The 23,652-nt window shown below is 42.3% G+C and overlaps 1 protein-coding gene across 1 annotated transcript in view; it reads left to right on the top strand.

The window, feature by feature from the left end:
- mgat3b (beta-1,4-mannosyl-glycoprotein 4-beta-N-acetylglucosaminyltransferase b) overlaps positions 1–20,889 on the top strand; it is a 51,737-nt gene extending 30,848 nt beyond the window's left edge. The window contains exons 2-5 of the mRNA XM_070924515.1: positions 14,077–14,536; positions 17,905–18,542; positions 19,903–20,185; positions 20,392–20,889. Coding sequence (XP_070780616.1) covers positions 14,078–14,536; positions 17,905–18,542; positions 19,903–20,185; positions 20,392–20,889 — 1,878 coding nt within the window. The 5' untranslated portion in view covers position 14,077. The remainder of the gene's footprint in view (positions 1–14,076; positions 14,537–17,904; positions 18,543–19,902; positions 20,186–20,391) is intronic.
- The last annotated feature ends 2,763 nt before the right edge of the window (positions 20,890–23,652 follow it).

Raw genomic sequence — 23,652 nt, 5'->3', positions numbered from 1 at the left:
GCCTTGTCACATGAGAGAAGGAAGAGTTAACCGCTGCCAGAAGTGAATGTATGGTTGTAGATTTCATGACTGTGGGTTGCTTTAAACCAACGTGGCCACTTCTCAGCATTGAATATCCTGTTATGCTTTACACAGCAACAATACAGGACACAAAGGAGCCATTCTCTGGGTCCATCGGGCCTGATTTTGTGCGCTCAGCAATTACCGCCTGGACCGTGGACTAATGCAAAGACCATAAGGCTCGACCAGAGCCAAAATGGACCCTTTCTAATGGCTTCCTGTTTCCATAATAACAATGGTATCCACACAATAGAAGACAATAGAAGTGTGTCAGAGAATCCTTCAGCCCAGTGTTTTTTGGGCGTTGACCTACTTTAGCTAATCCCAGGCCTGTGTTTACGTTGTTTAATCGGCCTCAATTTACGAGTAAGCTATTTTGATTGGAGTGTCAATGACGTGAAACGGACTGGTGTCTTGACCTTGCCGATTGACCAGATCGTTAGCCGGCTGGTTGATTTCATGAAATGCAACGCAGACTGCTTTCAACTCGAGAGGATGCAGCGGATTGAAGGGGACAGCAAAAACAGATGAAAGGATGCCGCGAGTACAAGCAGGTGCGCTTCTCACAAAGGCTTTTTTCGCTGGGATGTGTGTTGACATGAGCAAACAAACGCACGCAGAGAATCAGCGGTAAACCCACTTGTGTCTGCTGCCAGGTAGACACAGCGAGGCCTGTATGTTCAATAGGTGGAGCTCATGCCCGCACAGACCCACTAGAGAGACCATTGTCACCCCACTGACTCTCTCTCTCTCACACACACACACACACACACACACACACACACACACACACACACACACACACACACACACACACACAAGCAAAACTAATGACTTTCAGGCACAAATAGAAGCAGTAGTCCTTGCAGCAAACAATTCTCAGTTCAGCAGGCATCCGAGAGGAAGAGAGGGAGGATGGGAAGGTGGGAGAGGAGTGGAAAAAAACAGAGAGAGAATTGGTGTTTTCATCCTGTCTTGAAAATAATGACACACCTGGGGAAAGCATTGCAACAAGGAGAGCATCTTTGTTTACTGTCAAGATGATCTGCAGAGCCCTGTCATTACCACTGATGTTATACAAATGCAAGCGTGACTCAGCTTAGTCCTCCATACAATCACAATGCAGAGTGGTAACAAGCTAACAGTAGCCGAGATGTAGCAGTTGGCCTTTTAGCTTCTAATAGAGTGGAAGTGTGTGGGCGTGGCAAAAAGAGGAGGATGGATGCTGCAAATGACTAAAGGAGTGAATCACTGCAGTGGAGATTGCTTTTTAAGAGAGCTGTGTTCATTAGTGGAGCTGCACCGTGATGTACGACGGTGCAGGGGATTGTAGGAAATCGGGAAGATGGACATTAAGGCCTTTTGTAGTGGAGGGAAGTTTTCCCGTAGGCCACAGATGTATAATTGGCTTACCTTTTTAATTTGGTGTTCAGTCAACAAGACTGGAGACTGTGGCAGCTGAACCGAGATCAGGTGGCTGCTGGGAGTCTTATTAGCTTTTCAGGACAGAGACTGTTCTGCAGAGTGAGGGGAGGAAATGAAATCCAGCTCAGGGTCTGAGAGAACTGAAAGGATGATGATGATGATGATGATGAGAGGACACCAGTCTAGAAATTTCTTTGCATGGTGTTCTCTGTTAAAAGACAATAATACTTTGATTCTTCAGTGAGACTCTTGCAGGCTTCATTGCTTTTTTGTCTTCTCGAGGCCTTTTTGCTGAAGCTCTTTAGCCCTGAAAAATAACATTTCAGGAATTGGCTTTTCAATCACGGCCGGCTTCATCAAATATGTAACATATCTTATATAAGACATCTAACGTTAGCTGACAAAGTGAATTACAGTATGGGTGTTGCTTAGAGAGTGCTGTATAATGTTACACTTCATTTCAAATTCATAACACAGGAATTGAGCCTGATTTGACTTAAATTAAGATCAGATTGACTAGTTTTCATTTATTCATGTTTTTGAGTGTGAAACTTCATTCTTGACCTTTGAATTGGTAGCTTGACAAAATAACCTCAACACAAGGTCCAGCTTTCTTTCCATCTCAGGGTCATCTCAGATTCCTCAGTTAAAGTTGAAGGTTAAGGTTAATGTTGATGCAAAAATGAATGTTATGATTGTGCATTTGAAGTAGCAAGAATGATTTCAGTATGTAAGTGGACCCTGAGTTGAGATTGTTTTTAACCTTAACAAAGTACCAAATCCTGTACTGAACAGAATTCACTCTCGTACTGCAACCAACAACACCCACACCGCCTGAAGCACAATTAGTCCCACATTTACAACTACTATTATTGCTGCTTTAGAGCTTTTGTGAACAGCACGTGAAGGTTCAATCAACATAAGTGAAATCATAGCAGTCCACAGGAACATGTGACATATAAATTGAAGCAGAGTGACTGTGTGAAGACGGTGTGCCATTACAGTTAGAGCCACCTTTTTCTGGAATGAGACTCTGCGGAGAGAGAGCAAGGAAAAAACTAACAACAGAGGAAATGGTATAGTGCAGCTGAGGCAGGATCAGGATCTGAACGTGTCTTCACTGCTCGTGTCAGAATATATGAGAGCGTTGGAATGAAAGGAAGGAAGGAAGTAAAGAAAGAGAACGGCTGAATAAGCCTTGGTAGTGGAAAAGAGAGAGTTCAGCTGAGCGAGGCTTTGTTATCCCTGAGGTGCAATGACTGTGCAGCTTTTACAGCCACAGACAAAGAATGTACAAGTACATAAAATCAAATTATCATTACTACTGCTGCTGAAATACTATGTGTACTACCAGCCATTCTACTACTGGTGCTATTACTTCTGCTAGTATTGGTATATTTCCTTTTAATGATAAGACTATGTTTGATTTGTTGTGATTATATTGTGTTTGGTGTGGGAACAATATCTTTGACATGTCGAGGTAAATTAACTAGTCGTGGCTAGTAACAGTTTTATAATGACTTCTGTGGCTAATGAGGAGCTTTGTCAAATGTGGGAAAATTACTCAAATGACATCAATTGGGTATCTCAGGTTAGATTTGCACACTACACATTTTTAATAAAACGCCTGTGTTATAAACTCAGAGCAAAGGCCTTTAAAAGATGTGGGCATTTAACAGGCAGCCAGAGTCTTAATGAAAGATGCTAGTTTAGTTTAGTTTATATATTTAACAGGGGCCATGCACAACACAACCGTTTAGCCAGAGTTAGCTATGTAGCTAATTTACATCTGCAGTCCCTGGACAGGAAGATATGGAGTTGCATTGTGGGAAATGTAGGTTTCACGGTTGTTGGAGCTTGACCCATTTGAGGGACTAAAAGCTTGAAAATATCTGCAGCATCTATTTAGCCTTTTTTTTAAACTCTCTCTCACTGTGTCATTCCCCCAAGTTTATGGAAGTGCAAAAGTAAATCTCATGAGTACCCTTTTAACACATTTGTCGCTTATAGGTGTGTAAAATGTGCATTGTTTGCCTTCAATAAGAATCCAATCAGTTGTTTTTGTGACAGACAGAGGGATAAATGAATGAAAAGATCATGGGCAAGAATCAAAGCTTAGTCATGGTGCCAAGGCAAGTCGAGCTTAATTACATAACAGGTTTTGTACACGAACACAAGTACTTTACATAACACGTTAAACATTAAAATTAGGAATACAACATACTGTAAGATATTGAAAACAAATAAAAGGATAGACATGATTTTAAAAGACATGAAAACAGGAATAAACAGCAGAGGTAGTTCACAATAGAAGTTCAAGATGGATAATGATGATGGAGAATGGAGAACATGTACATTTTCAACCTGGTTTTAAGACCGGTCTTATATCACCCTGTTGAACACACTCTGTGTGTTCAGAACATCTTCATTCAGTGAAATTCACTGGGCTGCTGCTCACAGCTGCTTGGGCCTCTGGAGAGGTAGCGGTAGATGGGGATGGATAGATGGGGAGAGACGGTGAAATGTACCGTGGAACACTTGTCTCCACCTTTGGTGCAGAGAGCGAACGGGGGGGAACGAGAGAAAGACCTCACGGACCGCTACAGAGCTGAATTATAGATGAGGTCAGAGGAATGGAGGCACTCCGCCCGGCTTTTCCCATCCTCCCACCTCAATCCACACACACACACACACACACGCACACACACACACACAGTAAATCACACCTACTTCCCCCAAACAATATTCCTCACATGCACCAAGTCTCTCAGAGGCAGCACACATTGACACTGCAGCTCCAGCCCTCCACTTCCCCAAATTCATGTACATCTGAACCCCGGTTCTATCTTAACATCCAGATAGTTTCCCATTCAAACGTGCACACACACACTTTCTTAGGCCCTCACCGTACCTGCATTATTGAAACCCACTTAGCACGCTGGCTTTCTCCTGACATCTGACTCACCAAACCGGTGACCCATAAGTCCAGACAAGAAGAGCTGAATTCTCTGATTCTGCTGCAAAAGACACAAGAGAAGAATATACTCTGAAATATACTATGAAAGTGCCAAATGATTAGCTTTCATTGGCATGAATGGGCTGCTATATTAAAACTTTATCCTGTGTAAATACACCCATGGGAGCTAGCCACAGCTTCAAAATAAAGTGTGCTCAAAATTGCTAAAACACAAACTAACTTCAAGTTTTGGTTGTGATATTTATGGATGCTTTTATCCAGCAAATGAATCACAACAGAAAAGAATGAGCTAACAAGCCTCTGGTTTGTGTGGTGGCCAAAGCTTTAAGTCATGTGATGCACTCAGGCCTAGAAAGTCTATGTGGCATTCATCCAAAAGCAACAGCTCAAAGCTCAAAGCGACAGGATAACACAATTTTAACCAATAAAGTTCAATATGACTCAAAAGCCACAAATCCAGCATGGCATTCGGCCACACAGATTCAGAAAAATACTAATAATTAACATGCATTGTATACAGGATGCAGTATGCTCTGGATGAACAGCTTACATTGGCATGAATGGGTGGCCATGTTTGGATAACTTATCCTGTGCTAAATACATCCATGGGAGCTACAGTTGCTTCGAAAGTTTCGAAAAAGTAAAAAATGTATAACTTATATTTTAGCAACCTGTTTGTAAAGTCATCAATTTTGGAATTACCAGTTGCTTTCAAACTAACGGTTTGATTAACATCTATCAGTGTACATTCATTCATTGTTTTCTGCAGTGCATAGTGCGGTTTGTCTTGCTTTAGCCAACGTAACTTTGGTTGGCAGGAAAAACTACTGAAAGTTTCTGATAGTGAAAGGAAAACTGTTACTAGATACAGTATGTTTAGAAGAGGAAATATTATTACAGTCCTGCCTCCTGAAGGGACAAAATAATTAGGAGGGCACCAGTGATAGAATGACGTTTTTGTCAAGTCAACCTTATTTATATATCACGAATCACATATTTGCCTCAAGGGGCTTTACAATATGTACAGTATATGACGCCCTCTATCCGCAGACCTTCGATAAGGAAAAACTCCCCTTGCTAATGCCACAAGAGGAACAGCAGAAGAGCCAGCAAGTACAGTGCAGGCTGAAGAGTATTTTTGGTTGACTACTGTAAATGTAACAGTGGAATGACACACAGAACATGACTGGAAACTTCAGACGAGTTTCTTAAATAACTCAGCAAAGTATGTTTGTACACCCGTTTGGCAATTTGGGGAAGGATGGGTGAAATGTGAAAGAGGAAGTGTGCTTAATATGTTCTCACAATCTTTCCAGTGAAACACGCTTGTTTGCTAATGGAGGAACCACCTATGAGAAAGTTAGCTAAGCAGATATTAAGAGCAGGAACAAGAGGGGGGAACTGCGGTCAGCGGTACATAGTGAGAGATTTACTCTTCAGGCCAATTAAACTTAATGGCTGAAGCATTTCATGCTGAAAGTCATCCATCTTGGGAGGAAGTTGCTGCCTGATGATCATATTCAGATAGTTTCAATTTCATGCTAGTGCTTGTTTATCAGATTAGGAGTTGCACTTTTGAAATGGATTTAAAACAAAGTCTGTGTGGTTGTGTTAATGAGATTTTACGTTTTAGCCCGTGTTAAATGAAATACTGTACTTATGGTTGCAGCCGATGATTCTATTGATTGGTCCATTATTACTTTTACATTCTTTTTTATCTTTTAAGAAGTCAAAAATAATGACAAATGCCTCCAATTGTATTATTTCGACTGACCAGTGGTCAAGAGAATTATTAATTTTCTGTCAAATTTACTCCACATGTTTGAAAAATTGACTTTTTCCAGTCTTTTCAATTCTCAGTCTGAGGAATACTGCTGTTTGCATGACTGGCATATAGGATACATGCTGAGGTGGTTCCACAATGGCCACTACTTGATGCATCTACGTATTGCTTGGCAACACATTTTCCATTGATTAGACGGTGTTTCGTCTTGACATCAGGTGGAGGAGACAGACAATAAAGCATGTTAAATTGTGGATTGATTTGCCTCAACCTGACACCTTATATACTGCCGGTTTTCGATTACAGAGCATGCTAGTCCGTTTCTGACCTTCAGCATGTAAAGGGATATGAGATTACGGGCTGTGGGTGTGAATGTATATGCCCCTTTTGTGTCCATGCATCATCCGTGCATCATCCTTAAAAAACGTGATGGTAATACTGTTCTTATACTTTGCTGACAGTATAACTCAATGGATTTTTATTTTAAATATCTGCTGGAATTTCCCTACCTTTCTGTATTTTAAAATGAGTTCATGGCTCGCTCAAAAGGTCGCCTGGTAAAGACAATCTGTGGAAGTGCAAGGACATGATTCAGGAGTTTGTGGTTCATTTTAAGTTTGAGTCAAAGTTGGAGTTTCTTTTGTTTCAGGGCCTTAACTAAGGACACTGTGATTGGGCCAAACTTGTGATTGTCTGGTTGGAAGTTGGTCTCACTAACTGCTGCACCCAAGGTGCTTTGTTTTGTTTTGATACCCCCCCCCCCCCCCCCCCGGGTGCTTGTTAGGTGAGGTCAACAGACTGGTCAGGGACTGTGGGTGGTGCTGAATAAGCCGAGAGACGCTTTGTAGTTCAGATGAGATGATACCAAAGCCTTTCCAATGTGGAAAGATAGTTGTGAGTTTTCTTTGTGTTGAAAGAGAAGAAAAGGGGATTAAGATGAGACCGCCCACTTCTCATAGCGCATCATCACACACAAACACACAAACACACAAACACACACACCGAGCACAGCTTTACTGCATTGAGTTCTTATAAAACAAAGGCCTTTAAGCCCTTTGGAGAGGCAGTGCATCATTTGTCATTACACCTATGAAACAGTTTAGCTGATGTGGCAAAATGGTTAAACCCACAAACCACCAAGTGTGAAACTAAGTGTGTCTGCCTCTGTGTGTGTGTGTGTGTGTGTGTGTGTGTGTGTGTAAACACTTGTGCACAAGCACTTAGTTTCTGCACATGTTGTGGTCGTGCACTGTAGTCGGTCTGGGGCTGAATGTTGAATCCCAGTCCTGTTTGCATACTGTATGTTAGTTTAACAGGGTGTGATTCCACCTTCCATGTATTCAGTGGGGAAGGTTTAGTGGCCCTCTCTCAGGACGTAAATTTGCCAGTTCAAGACAGAAGTCCCTCGCAAGTTCTCAGTATTAAACATGTCAGCTTTGTGACTTATTGAACTATCTCTACAAAGCTTAACAAATGAATATAATACACTTTACAATGCTAAACTCGTCATATAATGTGAAACAGTGTACTTGGCAACAAAGCTAGCTTGTCGGACTGTTCCTGTCCAGACAATAGATGACAGAAATAGACACAGGCCTCCCCCGCCCATCATTCCTCCACCCAACATGACACAACACAGAGTCAAAACACCTAATCTACATCTATGTGGGTTAAAGTTTCGTAACTTTGAACAGGTTTTTATAAAATGTAATGATACAGAGGCTTTTTCGGATCTGTGTGTTTGTGTGTCTGTACCAATTGTGACTAAAAATACCCCTATTTATTTTAAAAGGTGGGTTCACCCAGATTTCAGGCCCTCTAAAGTTTCCTGTTGCAGGGATAATTTACAGTAAACAAGGTCCTTATTTGACACTGACAGCTCAAAACATGCTCTGGGTAGCAGACAGAGATGAGAAAAATGGATAGGAGATGCAAATTACATATTTGGATACGGAGTGTTTGCACACCAAATCTTTTTGTATTGTTTTGTTTTTTTAATCAGATGCTTGTTATTTTTAGATAATCAAAAAGATACATGCACTGATGGGTTTTTTTTTTTTTTAAATCAAACTATAGATAAGGATGCAATTTGCCCCTCATTAAGCAACAGTCCTCCCACCCCACTGTAGCCATGACAACAGACAGACCCCTTCGTTTGTCTGCCAGCCTAAATTCTAAGACCAACCAAGTTCAATGTGAAATTGGTTCAACAGGTCAGCAGTGGCAGCGCGCACATACACACACAGTCAGACTGATGAAATTAGGAGCAGTTAACTGGGAGAACTCCTCCTCCTGGCACATACTCTCTGTCTCTGTGGTTGTTTATCGCTCTGATCGGCCTCTGTGTCTCCAAACCAAATGTTTGGGTTGCGTTTGTCAACCAGCGGTCTGGGCTTTTCTAAACTCTCCAGGGGTGTGTGTGGAGTCCCGAAACTTAAAAAAAAAAAATCCCACAGAGGCAGAGTTGGGAGTGGAGAAAGAAAGAGAGGGGGGAGGGTTTTTCTGAAATCTACAAGTAAGACCATACAGATAAGATAAACGTGTTGTGGAGAGGAGCTATCTCTCTGCTCTCCGCCTCCTCTGATATCAGACCTCAAATAAAAGCTTTCAGTTGTATAAACACAGGAACTCAAGCTGGCCTGAATTAAAACACACAAAAAGTCGTTTTCTGAAAATTTCCCCTCCTTCAATTCAATGCATTCCAGACCTGAACACATGCCCGGATTTGATTTGCTGGCTTATTGCCGTAGAGACAGAGGCTGGGTGTTGCCCTGGCCATTAGTTGGCCAGATTTGAAACAGCTTTTACCAGTTTGTCCCAAACTGCTTTTTACAGCAGAAAGTGATGTAAAAAAAAAAAAGACATATTTAACAACTGAGTGAACCTGTATTCTGGAGTGTAAAACACGTTACAGGTTATTTGTCAGACTGACAGGTCTGGTTGCGTTTCATGAGACCTTTATCTTGTCTGGTAAGATGCATCCATGCCACACCAGCCTTTGCAGGTACTTACCCCTGCAGAGTTCAGAAGAAACTAGCAGGACCAGAAGACAGTCCTCCACCTGTGTTATCTTTTACAGCTACAGGAATATGGACACTGTCAGCTTTAATTTTTAAAACCCAACCCTGTGCATTATCTGACAGGCAGCATCGCAGGGAAGAGGAAGGTTGCACGACTGGTGACATTGGAGTAATTTCAACAATCATGCCTTGGCTCAGAGGTACCTGGGCAACCCTGAATCTGCAGAAAACCCCCACACGATGCCTGCGGTTGCTCTGTTTGTAAGTGCTTTTGTATATAGATTGGTGATGGGCTAAATAAGTTTGGTACATTTTGTGGTAAAATTTTGCCATTTTGGTGATTTCTTTATTTTTATATTCAAAACATTTTCAGTAGTAAATGAAAATGGAAAAATTCCAACCTTTTATGTAGGCCATTCTCGTCGTCACCGGTGATCAGGCCTATGACGGTCGAGTCGTCACAGTCAGAGGGTGTGGTGCTGCCTGTCGACCACAGCCTGGAAGTTTCCAGCTATTATCCAGCCACTCATATAGTGTATTAACTTGTTCCAGCTCTTCAAGATAGGCTATATGATGTCAACACTGAGTGAAATGTTCAAACCAAATATTTGTATGGCTACTCCAATATGCCATACCATACCATATAATATGGAAATAATCATACTGTAGTGTAGTGTCAAAGCCACAGTGTCATTCAAACTCCAAACAGTAACCTAATAAAATCAGAATTGAATAGAACAGTAATACAGCCATACAAAATGCAAAAGCTTTAACTCAGACATTCATCTTCAAACTGAATGCCTCTCCCTGCCTTCCTGAAGCTGCCCACGGTTCTGACAGATTTTTATGACCAATATATCTGCTCCAAAACACAAATCTGCACTTTAAACATTTATACGTTGTTGTTTTTGTCTATATATACGCTGTACTCGCTACTTTGACAGTAAACCCAAGAGCAAGATGGACTCATATTTTCATTAAAGGAATAATATTAGCTTGATGTTTTGATAAATAAGCTTATTGTCTTGTCATATTGCCATTTTTGCATCACAATGGTAACCGAGAGGAGGTGTTTAAAAGATTGTAGCTTTGTGCCATTTGCTTTTTTCACTGTAGAAACAATATTTTTGTGTACTAATCTGTGACTCTTCAAGTCATCATGTGGCATCTGTGGACATGCATAAGTGAAATGTATTCAAAACATTTTGGTGAAGAAGAAAGAAAACCCCCTTTTGCTTCCCTCTCTGTCTGTTTCTTTCAGTTTCTCTGTGTATTGGTGGGGAAAGATGAGTCTTTTATTCACCCCTCGCTTCCGTCTCTTTGTCTTTCATGGCAAACTGTGTGGGAGACAGAGAAGAGTGGAGAGAAGGAGGGAGTGAATGTGAAGGGGAATTGAAGATGACAGATGATAGTGGGGAATTGAAAGAGTTGCATAGAGGATGTGGCAGTGGGAGATGAGGTGGCGCAGTGCTTCAGTAATACACCAAACACCACCAGCTTCCACCTCCTCTCTCTTATCCTCTCCTCTCTTCTCGTCCATGTATGTTTGTGTTCATATCAACTGTGGTATTATGTATGCTTCATTTACATTTTCAAAAGGAAGTATAGGCCTAGCATCTCAGTGAAGAGATGGAGTAGTTACACAACATAACACATCGTTATCTGTATATGGTTGCATGTTTCTGCCAGAGCTGCACTATTGGGGCTCGCTGACTGAAGACACGTGACGCGTGAAACAGATTTCCTTCCCACAATGTGACCTGAAAGAGCATCAGCATCTCATTTAGGACTGCTTACATCTTCAAATTTAGAAAACAAAAATAAACTAAAGTGATTGAAGGTAACTGTGGTCCGTGGTTGATGAAGTAATATGTGTTTTTGTTTAGGTCTACTTATGATGGCAATTTTATTACAGCAGATATAACTCATCACTTTACTTTCATCAGTGAGTTTTCGGGCCTGTTTGTGTGTCTGTTAGTTAGCATGTCATATCGCTTAAACCTGTTACCATGTCAATTAAACTTGGTGAAAGATTAGATTATAGTTAGGTTAGGTTTGGGGTCCTGGTGCAGAATTTTGCATATTTTGACTTATACTTGTTACTTAATTACTTGAGTTGTAAAAGTCTTGCACATGTAATCCATTATTGTCATATCAAAACATGTATTTTGATGCAAATCTGGATACAGATGCAGGTTAGGAATTTCCCAACATTCCATATTATTAAAGTAACAAACTTTTGTTAGTTTAATGTAAAGTAGTGTCATTGAAATTGTTTGTATACGTGTTTGCTTTCATAGAGTAAATGTCCATGTTGTGAAACAGTTCATGTGACTATTCGTCATTTAGCTGAACCTTTGGACTCTGGTTTAACTTCACTGATGAGATGATTTGTGAATTATGAACTTCAGGAAATGGGAAATTAGGAGAGATGAGTTTGAGTTACATGGCTTGACCTGGGCTTGACAAAATCAAAAAAAAAGACTTGCAACTGGACTTTTGGGCTGAAATGGGCTTGACTTCACTTGGACTCTTTGACTTGGACTGACTTGATATCCTCCCGAAGATTAAAAATGATGCCATAAGAGAATCGGCAGCAAAACATTTCTTCATTTTACTGACAACCGATACACCCTGAAACAATCTGACAGAAAGGTGCAGACCAGCAGACAGACAAACGATGACTTGTTTGAAACACAAAGTTTAGGACTTGATTTGGTCTTGACTTGGACCTTGACTTGGGACTTAACCTCTGATTCGTTTTTCAGATTATAAGCCTTAGACAATGCTTACGATTCATGTGCAGATCTGGTTAAGATCTTGTTGTACTTGTGTTAAGCTGTTAACATGAACCTTTTTGAGCCTATGGTTTAGTCTCACAGCGTTCTGTTAATGCAGCACATGAATGTAAAATGCTTCATCCTCACAGAGGACTCTCTCCCTCCTCTCTTCTCATCTCTGCCCTCACATTCGCTCCTCTCGGCTCCCACTCATGTCTCATTCATTCCCCTCCTCCCTCCAGTGGACCACATCTCTTCATACCGCCATCCTCTTCTCCTCTACCTCTTTGTCCTCCCCCCATCTTCAGGTGAACACCACCCATCCCATCGCCTTTTATTTCATATCCAGTAGTCGAGACCCTCGGGGGGTGGGGGGCTGTGCTGAACAAGCTACTTCAGATTTATGCGATGCATAGCTGGGAGGTCACTGGCAGAGTTGGCTCTTTTTTCCCCCCTTACCTCAGTGTTTTGTTTTTTTATTCCCCTGCACATTGCATGCTTAGTGTGTTCAGATGTTCAACATTTTTTGAAGATGGATTAGGGTGCAAGAATAAATCTTGCTGTGTAAGCCTTGAGTGTCCCCGTTCCTTGACTGTACTGCCTGTGCCCAGCTAAAAAGGAAATCCCACTCAAAAGCCAAGACAGACGCTCACATTCAGATGCTTTGAGTCCACTTTTATGCTCAATATAAATCCATTTCTTATTGTAGAGAAGAGAAAATGAAGGTGAAATGGATCAGGCAGATGTGTACAAACAGGACTAGATTAAAGTGATCTGTAATTGGTCTGTGTCCCCTTGTATTTTTGAACATTATGATCATCTCTTCAGAAGGAGCACATTTTCAGACATTTTTCTCATCTGTTTCCCTGTCTCTCATCTCATGTCCTCCATGAGAGGCTAAATGTCAATATGGATAATGATGTAATGACAATGTCAACCTTTCTCTTCTTCCGGTTCACTCTTTTCCACGTATGCTTCACTCTTTTCTTCTGTCCTGTGTCGTCCTTAATACAAAGCTACTGGATGGAAATTAAATCAAATCATTTAATCAACATGATCATCAGCTTAAATTACATACAGCTCGCTGGGCAGAGCCAGGCCACAGCACTGCCACAAACAGGCCTTTGATTCTCACTGTGGCCAATTATGCTTGTAGGAACACATTTTTCAGCATTTTAGATTAAATAATTCTGCATTTTTACAGGTTTGAGTTGAAACCTAACAAAACTGATTTGGCCACTTGGGGGACAGTGCAACAAGCTGTAAACACAACATTGACATATAATCACCCTTTAAACATGGCAAACGCATTAGCACGTTATTCATACATCCAGCAGATACAGAGCAAAAAGCATGTTTTTATCCACGTGATAAACATAAGTCCAATTCGCCATTTGTTGCTGGGCAGGTAGCATACAGTGAGTTTATCACACCTTCACTGAAAACACCTACCTGTGTCAAGCTGGTGAGAGTCGCGAGAGTGAACCAACTGCGGCCTGTAAAACCAAAACAATGGCATTAAAGATGCTAAAAAGCTCTTTAGACCTGAGGCGAATTCATTTACAAAGAAAAAGACCCTAGATCCCCGAGGTCTTTTGCATCTAAAAATCAATTAAAACCTTCACAGTCCCAAACTTTTTTTATACGTCTCTTAAGCGACATTCTTGTAATTACAGGAGAAAACGACAGAATGAGTGGAAAAACAGTGAATGTTGTTGGACTCGTGCTATCTTGAAGGGTAAAATGTTGGTTCATGGCTCCATGCACTTGAGGGTAACACCTTCCTCCTTTTTATTTGGAGTATTGCCGTTACCACAGCCAAGGGGTTGTGATTGATTTTATTTTTTTAATTTTTTGTCCTTTTTAAGAACCCCGAGGCCATTACTTTTAAGTTAATTGTGGTTCGCCCACAGAGGTGCAGATGGGAATAAAGAGATTATTCCAAAACGGAAATTGTTTTCTGATGTTATTAGTCGGACTCATGTTTCTTCATTCCTCTCCATCCCCACCCGCCCCCTCCTCCCTCTCCAGGATGAAAATGCGGCGGCACAGGGTGTTCTTGCTGTGCACGGTGGGCCTGTGCGTCATCTCCTTCCTCCACTACTACAAGGCCCTCCACTACGTCTCCCTGCTGCGTGAGCTCTCTGCCCCCTACCCCAACATCAAGTCCTTCATCATGGTCACTGGATTCTTCTGGAGGGAGAAGGGTGTGGCCACCACCCCGATCAGCCCCGCCCCTCCTGAAGAGGCCCCTCCCCTACCAGTTCTACATCAATCAGACACCAAAGCTAGAGCTGTGGCAGGTGCGGTGGGAGGAGGAGGAGGAGGAGGAGGGGCAGGAGGGATGGGTCTGGGGATTGGGGGGGTAATGGTTGGAGGTGCTGGAATCGTTGGCAGCGCGGGGCTGGAGATGAGGTTGAGGGAGGAGCCGGCGCCCCCTCACCCTTGGGAGAAACCAGAGGAGAACCAGCGGGGTGACACTCCGAATGAGGTGAGATGAGTCAACCTTTACTATAACATTATGTATACTGAGTGACCAGAAAAAGTGCAATACAGCAGCCCTGCAAGAAATACTACCGAACACAATTTTGTTGAGACTGAGCTCATTTTAAAGGTCCCATATTGTAGAAAGTGAGATTTCCATGTCTTGTTTGATTATAAAGCAGGTCTGGGTGCTATATAAAATAAGATAATCCTTTATTAATCCCTCAGTGGGGAAATTTGCATTGTTCCAGCAGCATACAGGATAGTGCAATAACAAGAGACAAGTAGATATAATAAATAAAAAACAATAAAGACTGTTATAAAGAAGCTACTAAAACTAAAACACAACTATAATTTACAACTTCACAGAATTAAGTATTATAATTATAATAATTATTATTATTATTATAAATATTGTGAAACGCTCCACGGAGAAATGCACACAGCCCGTTTTCAGAAACTGTGCCTTTAAACGAGCCGTCGGGACTTCCATAAGGTTGTGATGTCACAACGATACAGTCACCGCACTCAGCCACGCCCCCTGCAGGTAATCTGCTCCAATCACAGCACGGCCAACAAGTACAGGGACGCTCATCCACCCGCTCAGTCTATCAGTCTGTAAGTTGTTGGACCGCTCTGCTCAGGCCGACTCTTCAGGTTTTTGGAGGTTGTTTCAGTCAGAGGGTGAACTGAGGGGCTGCATAAAGGGCCAGTAGAAGATGAATGACTTTTTTTGAACTGTGAATCATGCAAAGCTACTCAAGTGGAGTCCCAGAATATAAATATAGAACTGAAATGAGCATAATATGGGACCTTTAAGGCTGTTTGTTTTGGTGTTGTTGTATTGGTTTTCCCCTCCCAAAGACTTGCAACACTGTTTATTTTGTTACATCAGAAGGATTGCAAAGTTTCAAGCCCAAATTGGTCTTTTGTCAGAGGAATCACATTCACATTGTGATTTTTCTAATGTAATAAAATAGCAATTTTACATCTTACACCAAACATTTCACAAAGTTAGTATTTACTATGAGATGCAGGCAGGGAAATGCATTCTATACATACTGTCATTAACATTAGCTATACTTCCTGTTCATTGCTCCTGTTGACTTGTTGAACGTGTTAAACTATTAAAGAAGTGGCATCCTCATCCTCTCTTTAAGACCATGTCTCAGTTGTATAGGATGATATAAAGGCCTTTAACCCAGAATATAAACAGATTCAAATTTCTCTTGCGTGGGGATGATTCTAAAAACGTAATATTATGATAAAATAATGAAGTTTGTTTTTATCTCCATGAGCGCAAGTGGACGGTGGGTAGAAGCTGCTCCGTGCTCATGTCACACTATGACAAACACTATGATTTAGTGGAGCGAGACGTCACACTAACCTATGTAAATTCTGCATAAACACCCTGGGAGATCAGCGGAAACGCTGTTACAGGATTGGAGAAGTGGTAAAAACAATATTTATACAGTATGAATTTACCATCTACTATACTTTTTTTAGGTTTTGTGCTAATCATGCAAGTTGTTCATCTCATTTCCATTACGCTGTGTCTTGTGGCTATTTGTGCATGGTCACTGTGCATATCAAGGATAATTGTCCTCCTGCCAGAATAATCCATTTTACTGCTCCTGAAATCTCTGAAGTATGAAGAACAAGTCAGATAAATCTTTACAGTAAACATGATGTTCAGTTTTCTTGTGTCAGACATTGTTGTTTTTAGTTATTTAATTGTGCACACGTTGATTGCGTTTACATTAATATCAACATACAGACAATATTGTGTCCAGAATGTACAGAAAATCTCCAGTCACTGCGGTCCTTTGTGATCATGTTAAGCTTGCTTACTGTCACTTATTTGCCACACGCAGGAAGAAAATCTTTGAAGGAATCTTTGTTTGGTGAGAAAACCTCAAATTAGTTTTGAGGAAACACAGTTGGTAAAAACAACAAAAATATAGTTTCATAAGTATGTATTTTAGAATGACAGGAGAAAATCGAAACAAGAAATAGGAAGTAATAAACGGTTCGCTTTGAGCCAAAATATTTTCATGACCCTCTTGAAGTAATTCTAATGTAATATTATCTCACACATTATTGATCAGGTTTCTTCTTTCATCTTCTCCTGCTATCATCCTATTTTATCAGTGTGTTTTTATCACGCTGCCTCCTTTTGTGTTATTATTACTTTGCAAATAATCTCCGACTTCCAGCAAGTTTTCACGTCCATGTTCATGGAGCCTTTGAGACAAAGAAAACAGCTCTGTAATCACTCATCAGAGGTCACATGATGTTGAAGTGTCTCCAATCAGCACTAAAACTGTGTTTCTCAAGAAGTAATTGCTTTCATACTGAAGTTGTAATGATAAGGTATTATTGTTCTGCTGTGATTGCGGTAGCTGCTCTTCTATTGATGTGTATTTCTAAACATAAACTGCAGACTGTTTGCCCTCATTTCATTCACTGACATTTGATCTTGTTAAGATAAGATAATGTATAACTAACAATTTTACCAGTTTCTCAACGGTGCAATATCCAATGTTGAGGACAACTGTACATTCATATACATTTTTAGACAGTTGGGAGTATAAAAAGCCAATCACAAACACAGACTTTGGCTCAGGCCATGATATATTAAATAAAGTCTAAATTATTTGCAGAAGAAGCCACAGCATAGTAGGAATAATCAGAAAACAATATTATTTTAGCTAATGCTTAGATTGTAGGGCATGGGTTTCCAAAGTTTCCAATTTCATGGACCATAAGGACAAGTCTGCATTATTGTCCTGAATGTAATGATATTTGTCTTTCACTTCACCTCGCTTTAAATTCTGTTCCCTTTTTGGTATTTCAGTAAATCTGTGTTCTTCAGACTTGTGCACACATGTTGCATTGTACAAATGAAACTCGTGGGATGCTCGGGATGGAATAGTATTGGTACGGGCCATCACTCCTGTCATATGACACAAGTCACCAACTGGAATCTCCTTCAGTTGTCAGGATGGACAAATTTTATGTGCTGTCCCCAACCTTCATCTGCTGAACTGGTGTTTTTCTTAGTTACCATTAACTTGAATTGCTCTCAAGGTGCAAAGAGCATGTCTCACAGTTTCACAGCAACGAAACAAAACAGCATCATAAAATATAAACTTTTGTTACAAGAAAACTTTTATGTGAACCTTTGGAAGTCATTACAGAACCCCCCCCCCCTCATTATGGCTCACATGTGTGCAGCTCACAGCCCTAAATTTCAAGCTATTCCTTGGCGTACAATTCAGTTAATCAATTACAATGAAATGTACGGGTTGCAGGCATTCATTTTAAATAGAAGTTGCCTTAATCCCCTTCTCTCTTCAATGTCTTTCTTTTCAGGAGAGAGCTGAAGACCACTTGAAGCCGAGGAACCCCAGCCACCCAGCCCAACCTGCTGGGCCTGACCTCCCGGAGGTCCCATTGGTGGCAAAAGAGCACCGGGTGGTGTTCCTCAAGGACCCCGTAGAAACTTTGGGAGACTTCCACACCCGCACACACCAGCTTCAAGATGACAAAACACCTTACTTTGCCCGAACCAAAGCTGGAGCCCTTTGCTTCAGGCAGGGGACGGAGGTGGCTACCCCAAAGGAGTACTCTGGGAAATCAGGGGGGTCTGTGGCCAATGGAGCTGGGGCTGCTGGGCAACGCAAACCTCTGGAGGTCCAGCAACAGCCCTCCGTAGCTCCAAAAGCCAAGGCCAGGGCCAGAGGCAACGGGAAGCGGTTGGTCAAGTGTGTGTGTCGGCCGGGATGGCACGGACCTTATTGTGGGGTTCCCACTATGGTGTATCACTCCAATCTGCCCACAAAGGAGCGTCTGACGCCCAGGGAAACCCCGCGGAGGGTGATCAACGCCATCAACGTTAACCACGAGTTTGACCTGCTACATGTACGCTTTCATGAGCTCGCCCAAGCTGTTGATCTGTTCCTCGTTTGTGAATCCAACTTTACCGCCTATGGAGAGAAACGACCTCTGAGGTAAGACACCATTTTTTGGACTGGTGTGTGTGGAGATTATACAAGCCATGTCTTTAAGGTCAAGGTGTATTTAAGCAAGATGTGTAATCCTCAGCTGAGCTGCTCTGTGGCCATCAGTAGATGACTCTTTGGGCCTGACAGTATAACATTGTAAAATGACGTGCATGCTCAACAAACTTTGAGCTGGTTTTAAGAGGTTAAGAGACACGATGATGGGATTTGCAGCACAACACAGTCATAAGTAGAGTAATACATATATATATTTATAAAAGGTCATGTCATCAAGTCTTAATACAGATAAATAGGTTTGAGGTCACAGGAGAAGCCCCATTTATGCTCTACTTTCATATTCATCAGTATGAAATTGAAAAGTTGCGCAAAATCCCAAGTTTTTGCCAAGTTGTGACGCTGCCAGTGCGTTAAGTAGTGACTGTTTACAGCTTACAGTCTTTGTTTACAGCCAACCTTCATGCTTCTTGAGTATCAGTGTGCTGAATAACAATTACAGTGAAGTTCCTTTGGCAACAACATGAAATGCCTCGGGAGCAATTTTACAGCAGATTATGACAAGAGCGACATGATTGACTCTGCGTGCAGCCTTGGAGGGAGAGATTGGTGTGTTCAATCATAGGATGTGACACTGCATGAAAGCAGCTACATTCAGTGAACAATCTCTTTTGCTATGCATATCAACAGGTTAATTGAGTTGTTCTTCCAGTCAGTTTGGTGTATGGACGGTGGGTTTCCTGTGCTGAAAGGCATCATTTGTCAAACAAGGACCTTTTGTTGGATGTTAGTCCTTATCAGTGCTGCAACTTTTTGCCAATCCTAATGCATTCTGCACAATTTGGATGATATTTTCTTACTGTTCCTGGCAACATTGGTTTCCATTTTGTTCTATACAGCATGAAAATCAATAAGCAGGCTTTTGAAACTTGCTTGAGTTGTGTAATCTAGCAAGTCTCCATTAATTTCTATCAAAGTCACTTTATGGTTGCATGGTAATGCAGTTTAAAGGTACCCTGTGGAGTTTACACCAAAAGTCAGTGTATGGATTCTTGATGTCCAACAAATGTGTTTGTTTCCATTTCCTTCCTCAAATAATGTTAATTTTTTTATTTTTATGTTTTGAGACATGCTCATGCAAGAACATGTGCGCCCTCATGCATGTGCTAGTAAACAAACAAAACTGGAGTGGTAGATAAAGTACATCAGAAGATCTAAACACAACAGCATTGAAAACTAGTTAGCAGTGATGTGATATATTGCAATATAACAACACACAAATGCATGGTACTGTAAGTGTCTTTGGATAAAAGAATCCACTAAATGGCATTTGTAATGTCTGTAATATCCCCAGTTTCCTGCGGCTTCTCCTCAATGGTACGTACGACTACATACGTCACAAGATCCTGTACGTGTTCCTCGACCACTTCCCAGAGGGCGGTCGACAGGACGGCTGGATCGCTGATGACTACTTGCGTACCTTCCTGACACACAATGGCATGTCCAGGGTGTTGGGCGCAAGACCAGACGACGTATTTGTCATCAATGACGCAGATGAAATCCCAGCCCACGAGGGCCTCCTTTTCCTCAAGCTGTTTGATGGCTGGACAGAACCTTTCGCCATCCACATGCGCAAGGTAGCAGAGATATGTCAGCTTGTGTGTATGGTCCCTCAAAGTTTGAAGACTGTGGGATGGGTGTGTCATGCAGTTGGTCTCTATTCTTTATTACATATGCAGCTTTCTTCGCTCAGCTTTTTAAAAAGGTTTTGAAAAGAAAAATTAGATAAATATTTCATGCTATCTGTTTATATAATTCTGGTTTCTTTTCTCCCCACATCCAGTCACTGTATGGATTTTTCTGGAAGCAGTTTGGCTCCCTTGAGGTGGTATCAGGTTGCACGGTGGGCATGCTCCATGACGTCTACGATGGCGACGGTATCAAGCTCCGCCGCCGCGAGTACTACACCATGCAAGGTTTCCGCAAGTACGAGAACGACACAGGCCATATCCTGGTGCAGTGGTCAGTGGGCAGCCCCTTCCACTTCGCCGGATGGCACTGCTCCTGGTGCTTCACGCCTGAGGGTATCTACTTCAAGCTGGTGTCAGCGCAGAACGGAGACTTCCCACGGTGGGGCGACTACGAGGACAAGCGTGACCTCAACTACATCCGCGATCTGATCCGGACGGGGGGCTGGTTTGATGGCTCCCTACAGGAATATCCCCCTGTGGACCCCAAAGAGCACATGTACGCCCCCAAGTACATGCTGGAGCACTATGACAGGTACCACTACCTCCTGGAGAACCCTTACAACAAAGTGTCCAGACTGAGCGAGGGCTAGGAGTTCAGCCTGGAAAAGATATGTGAAGTAACTAGTAGGGCCCGAGTGAGGCCTCAGCACTGAGTTTTGGGAGGCAGAACGGTACTGATGAACTACATCTCTCATTGGAGCGATACTACATGTATCTCCACCAGGCAGCACTGATGTTGCAGGGATTTAAAATCTCTTAAAAATCATTATTTTGGGGTCAAAAAAGGGAACACTTAATCACATCCATCATGGATTTATAGAGAGATCATTAAGAGGATGCAACCACTGGATAAACAAAATCATAGATTTCCTCATTTCTCCCTTTTTGGGGGAGAAGCCAAGCTATCTCTCTTTTTGTCACCCCGCCCCTGTCCTCCCTTTCTTCACCCGAGCCAATACGACACGCTTGCTGTCTGAGAGAAAGGCGCCGCTTCGGAGTAACGAGAGGGATATTTCGCAGCAATTTGAAACCTGTGGAGAAAGAAACTTGGAAGGAATTGAAGGACTGTTTTTTGTTTCTGTCTGTGTTTATTAAAGTTTACGGACCAACTGATGTTCCTGCTACACTCTCCACCTTCAGATGTCTTCCTGTCATATTTGGTGACCTCCTTCCAGAAACAGACACATGTTCAGATATTGTGTTATTCTTGGGTCTCAGTAGAAAATGATTTGTCCCATTTAAACCCCGCTGGAGTACCCACTGCCAAATGAAACGGAATGACTCGACGGAGATGTTTCAGCTCATACTCACACTCATTCACATGCACCTTAGACCTGTCTGTGTGTTTGTGTGTGTGTGTGTGGTCTGTCTTTGTATCATATTGTGAGGTTTTGGGCTGTGAAGGGGGGACAAGATCAGTGAGAGGAAACAGAAAGCGAGAAAAGAATCATCGGGGGACGGGGAAGAAAGACAGGGAGATGGGAAAACAGCGCAAGAGAGACAGAAGGCAGGAAAGAAAGGCGAATAATGAGGGAGGAAGAGAGCAGTGATGAAAAGGAGAGAAAAGGAGGCTCTCTCGACGCTCCCTTTCCCACAGCGTCTGCTGATGTACGAGCGTTGCAGGCTTGAGTGTGCAGAATGTGTGTGTGTGTGTGTGTGTCCCTCAGATCTTACAGACAGCTCTGAATAAATCATGCTCTGTCATGCTCCGTTATTGTTTGTCCGATGAGAGCGATCGAGACCAGTTGGGGAAAGATCACCCTTCAGTTTCGTCTCTCGGTCTATCCAGCAGCTGAGAGGACTTTGTTTCCTTGGAAACTAAAGTATGTGAAAGAGGAGATGGGATGGGTGTTGTTAAGATGAGTGGGTGGGTTCATATCAGGCGAGGAGCTGCAGTGTTCAGACGAGGTCAACGCCGTCTGTAAGTTCCTTCGGTTAAGTATCCCTCTTTCTCCTCAGCTGGCAATCAACCACTCTCTGAAAATGACTCTTCCAAGCTTTTTCTGTCTGTCTACTGTCCTCTTTTTTTCTCTTTTTAAGTGTGTTTGGTGTTGGTTTCCTCTTAATCCTCATTAACATGGCATAAGTTTTCTCTCTTCAATTGAATTATGATTCCCTCTTTCTCCGCACATTCCCATCTCCAACTCATCCTCTAACTTTCCCTCACCCACGCGCTCACACACTGCCTTTTGGGTGTGTATCTATTTACTCTTAATCCTCACAAGAATGCTCCGTTTTAATAATAGGGGTGTGTTTATCTTCTCTCTGCCTCATTTCTCTCCCACTGTCTCTACAGGACAGGACAGGCCAACCGTTGCCATGGCAATGCCTACCCTGTGCCCACAGATCACTTTCATCTGAACATTTAGGCATGAGTGCTCACACCTTCTCCCCGTTGTACACGGCTGTCGATGTGGCTAAATGCCTAAATCCCCACCCCACATCGTTTGGCAGAAGTTGGTGAGGTTGTGGACGATTTGGCGAGCGTACTTTTCTCTGTGGGTGTGTGTCATGTGGGCTGAGGCCAGCGGGTGGCTGGGTTACACTCTTGTCAAGGGCAAGGGACTCACAGCAGCAATATTAACAATGCTAGTGAGCAGTTAAGGAAAGAAGGAAGCTAAACATGTCGCGGACAAGTACCGATAAACAGTAAACGCATTGATTTTTCTTTTAATTGTAGATTGACTGCATCCACCATCTGCTTCTGCAACGCCTGTCTGGACTTTACAGATACTGTTTACTTCAGCTTTAGGCTAGACGCTCTTTCAAAGCGAACAAGAGGAATCAAAAGTTTTGAGGAGGAAACTTGATAAGTTGCCGTGGGGTGAGGATAGGACTGAGGACATTTTATAACCTGAAGGCAAAAGTTTGATGTCGTAGCTTAAATTTCACTTGGAAACAAGACACTGACACAGAACGTCTCAATACAGAATGCCCCGAATGCTCTTTTTTTCTCCACCTGTTTCACTTCACTTCAAGTGTCCTTGAGTAAGACGCTGAATCACAACCTCCTGACTTATCGTTTAGTCCCTTTTCACAACGTTGTCAGCTTAAACCCTAAAATGTATGATGAAAGCCGCAGGTTCATGACAGAATCTGTAATGAAGCTGAGATTTTGCTAAACTTGTGTCTATCAGTCCATCACCACGCTGGCTCTTCACGGCTGTGAGCTCAAAGTGGGAAAAGCAGATTAGCCAAGTCGGGTCTGTGCTGCTGCCTCGATGGCAGCGCGGTCTGCGGCGGCAGCTGTTAGGGGTTTGGTGTTGGTGTTGAGAGCCAAACTCCCATCCAACCCCAGAGGGGCTGCAGAGAAACAAGCTTTAAATAGGATTTGACATCAGACAAAAGAGGAG

This window comes from Enoplosus armatus, chromosome 2 (genome assembly GCF_043641665.1).
Source record: "Enoplosus armatus isolate fEnoArm2 chromosome 2, fEnoArm2.hap1, whole genome shotgun sequence".
Lineage (NCBI taxonomy): Eukaryota > Metazoa > Chordata > Actinopteri > Centrarchiformes > Enoplosidae > Enoplosus > Enoplosus armatus.
Note: the sequence above shows the minus strand (reverse complement) of the source record. Positions and strands in the feature narration are given on the sequence as shown.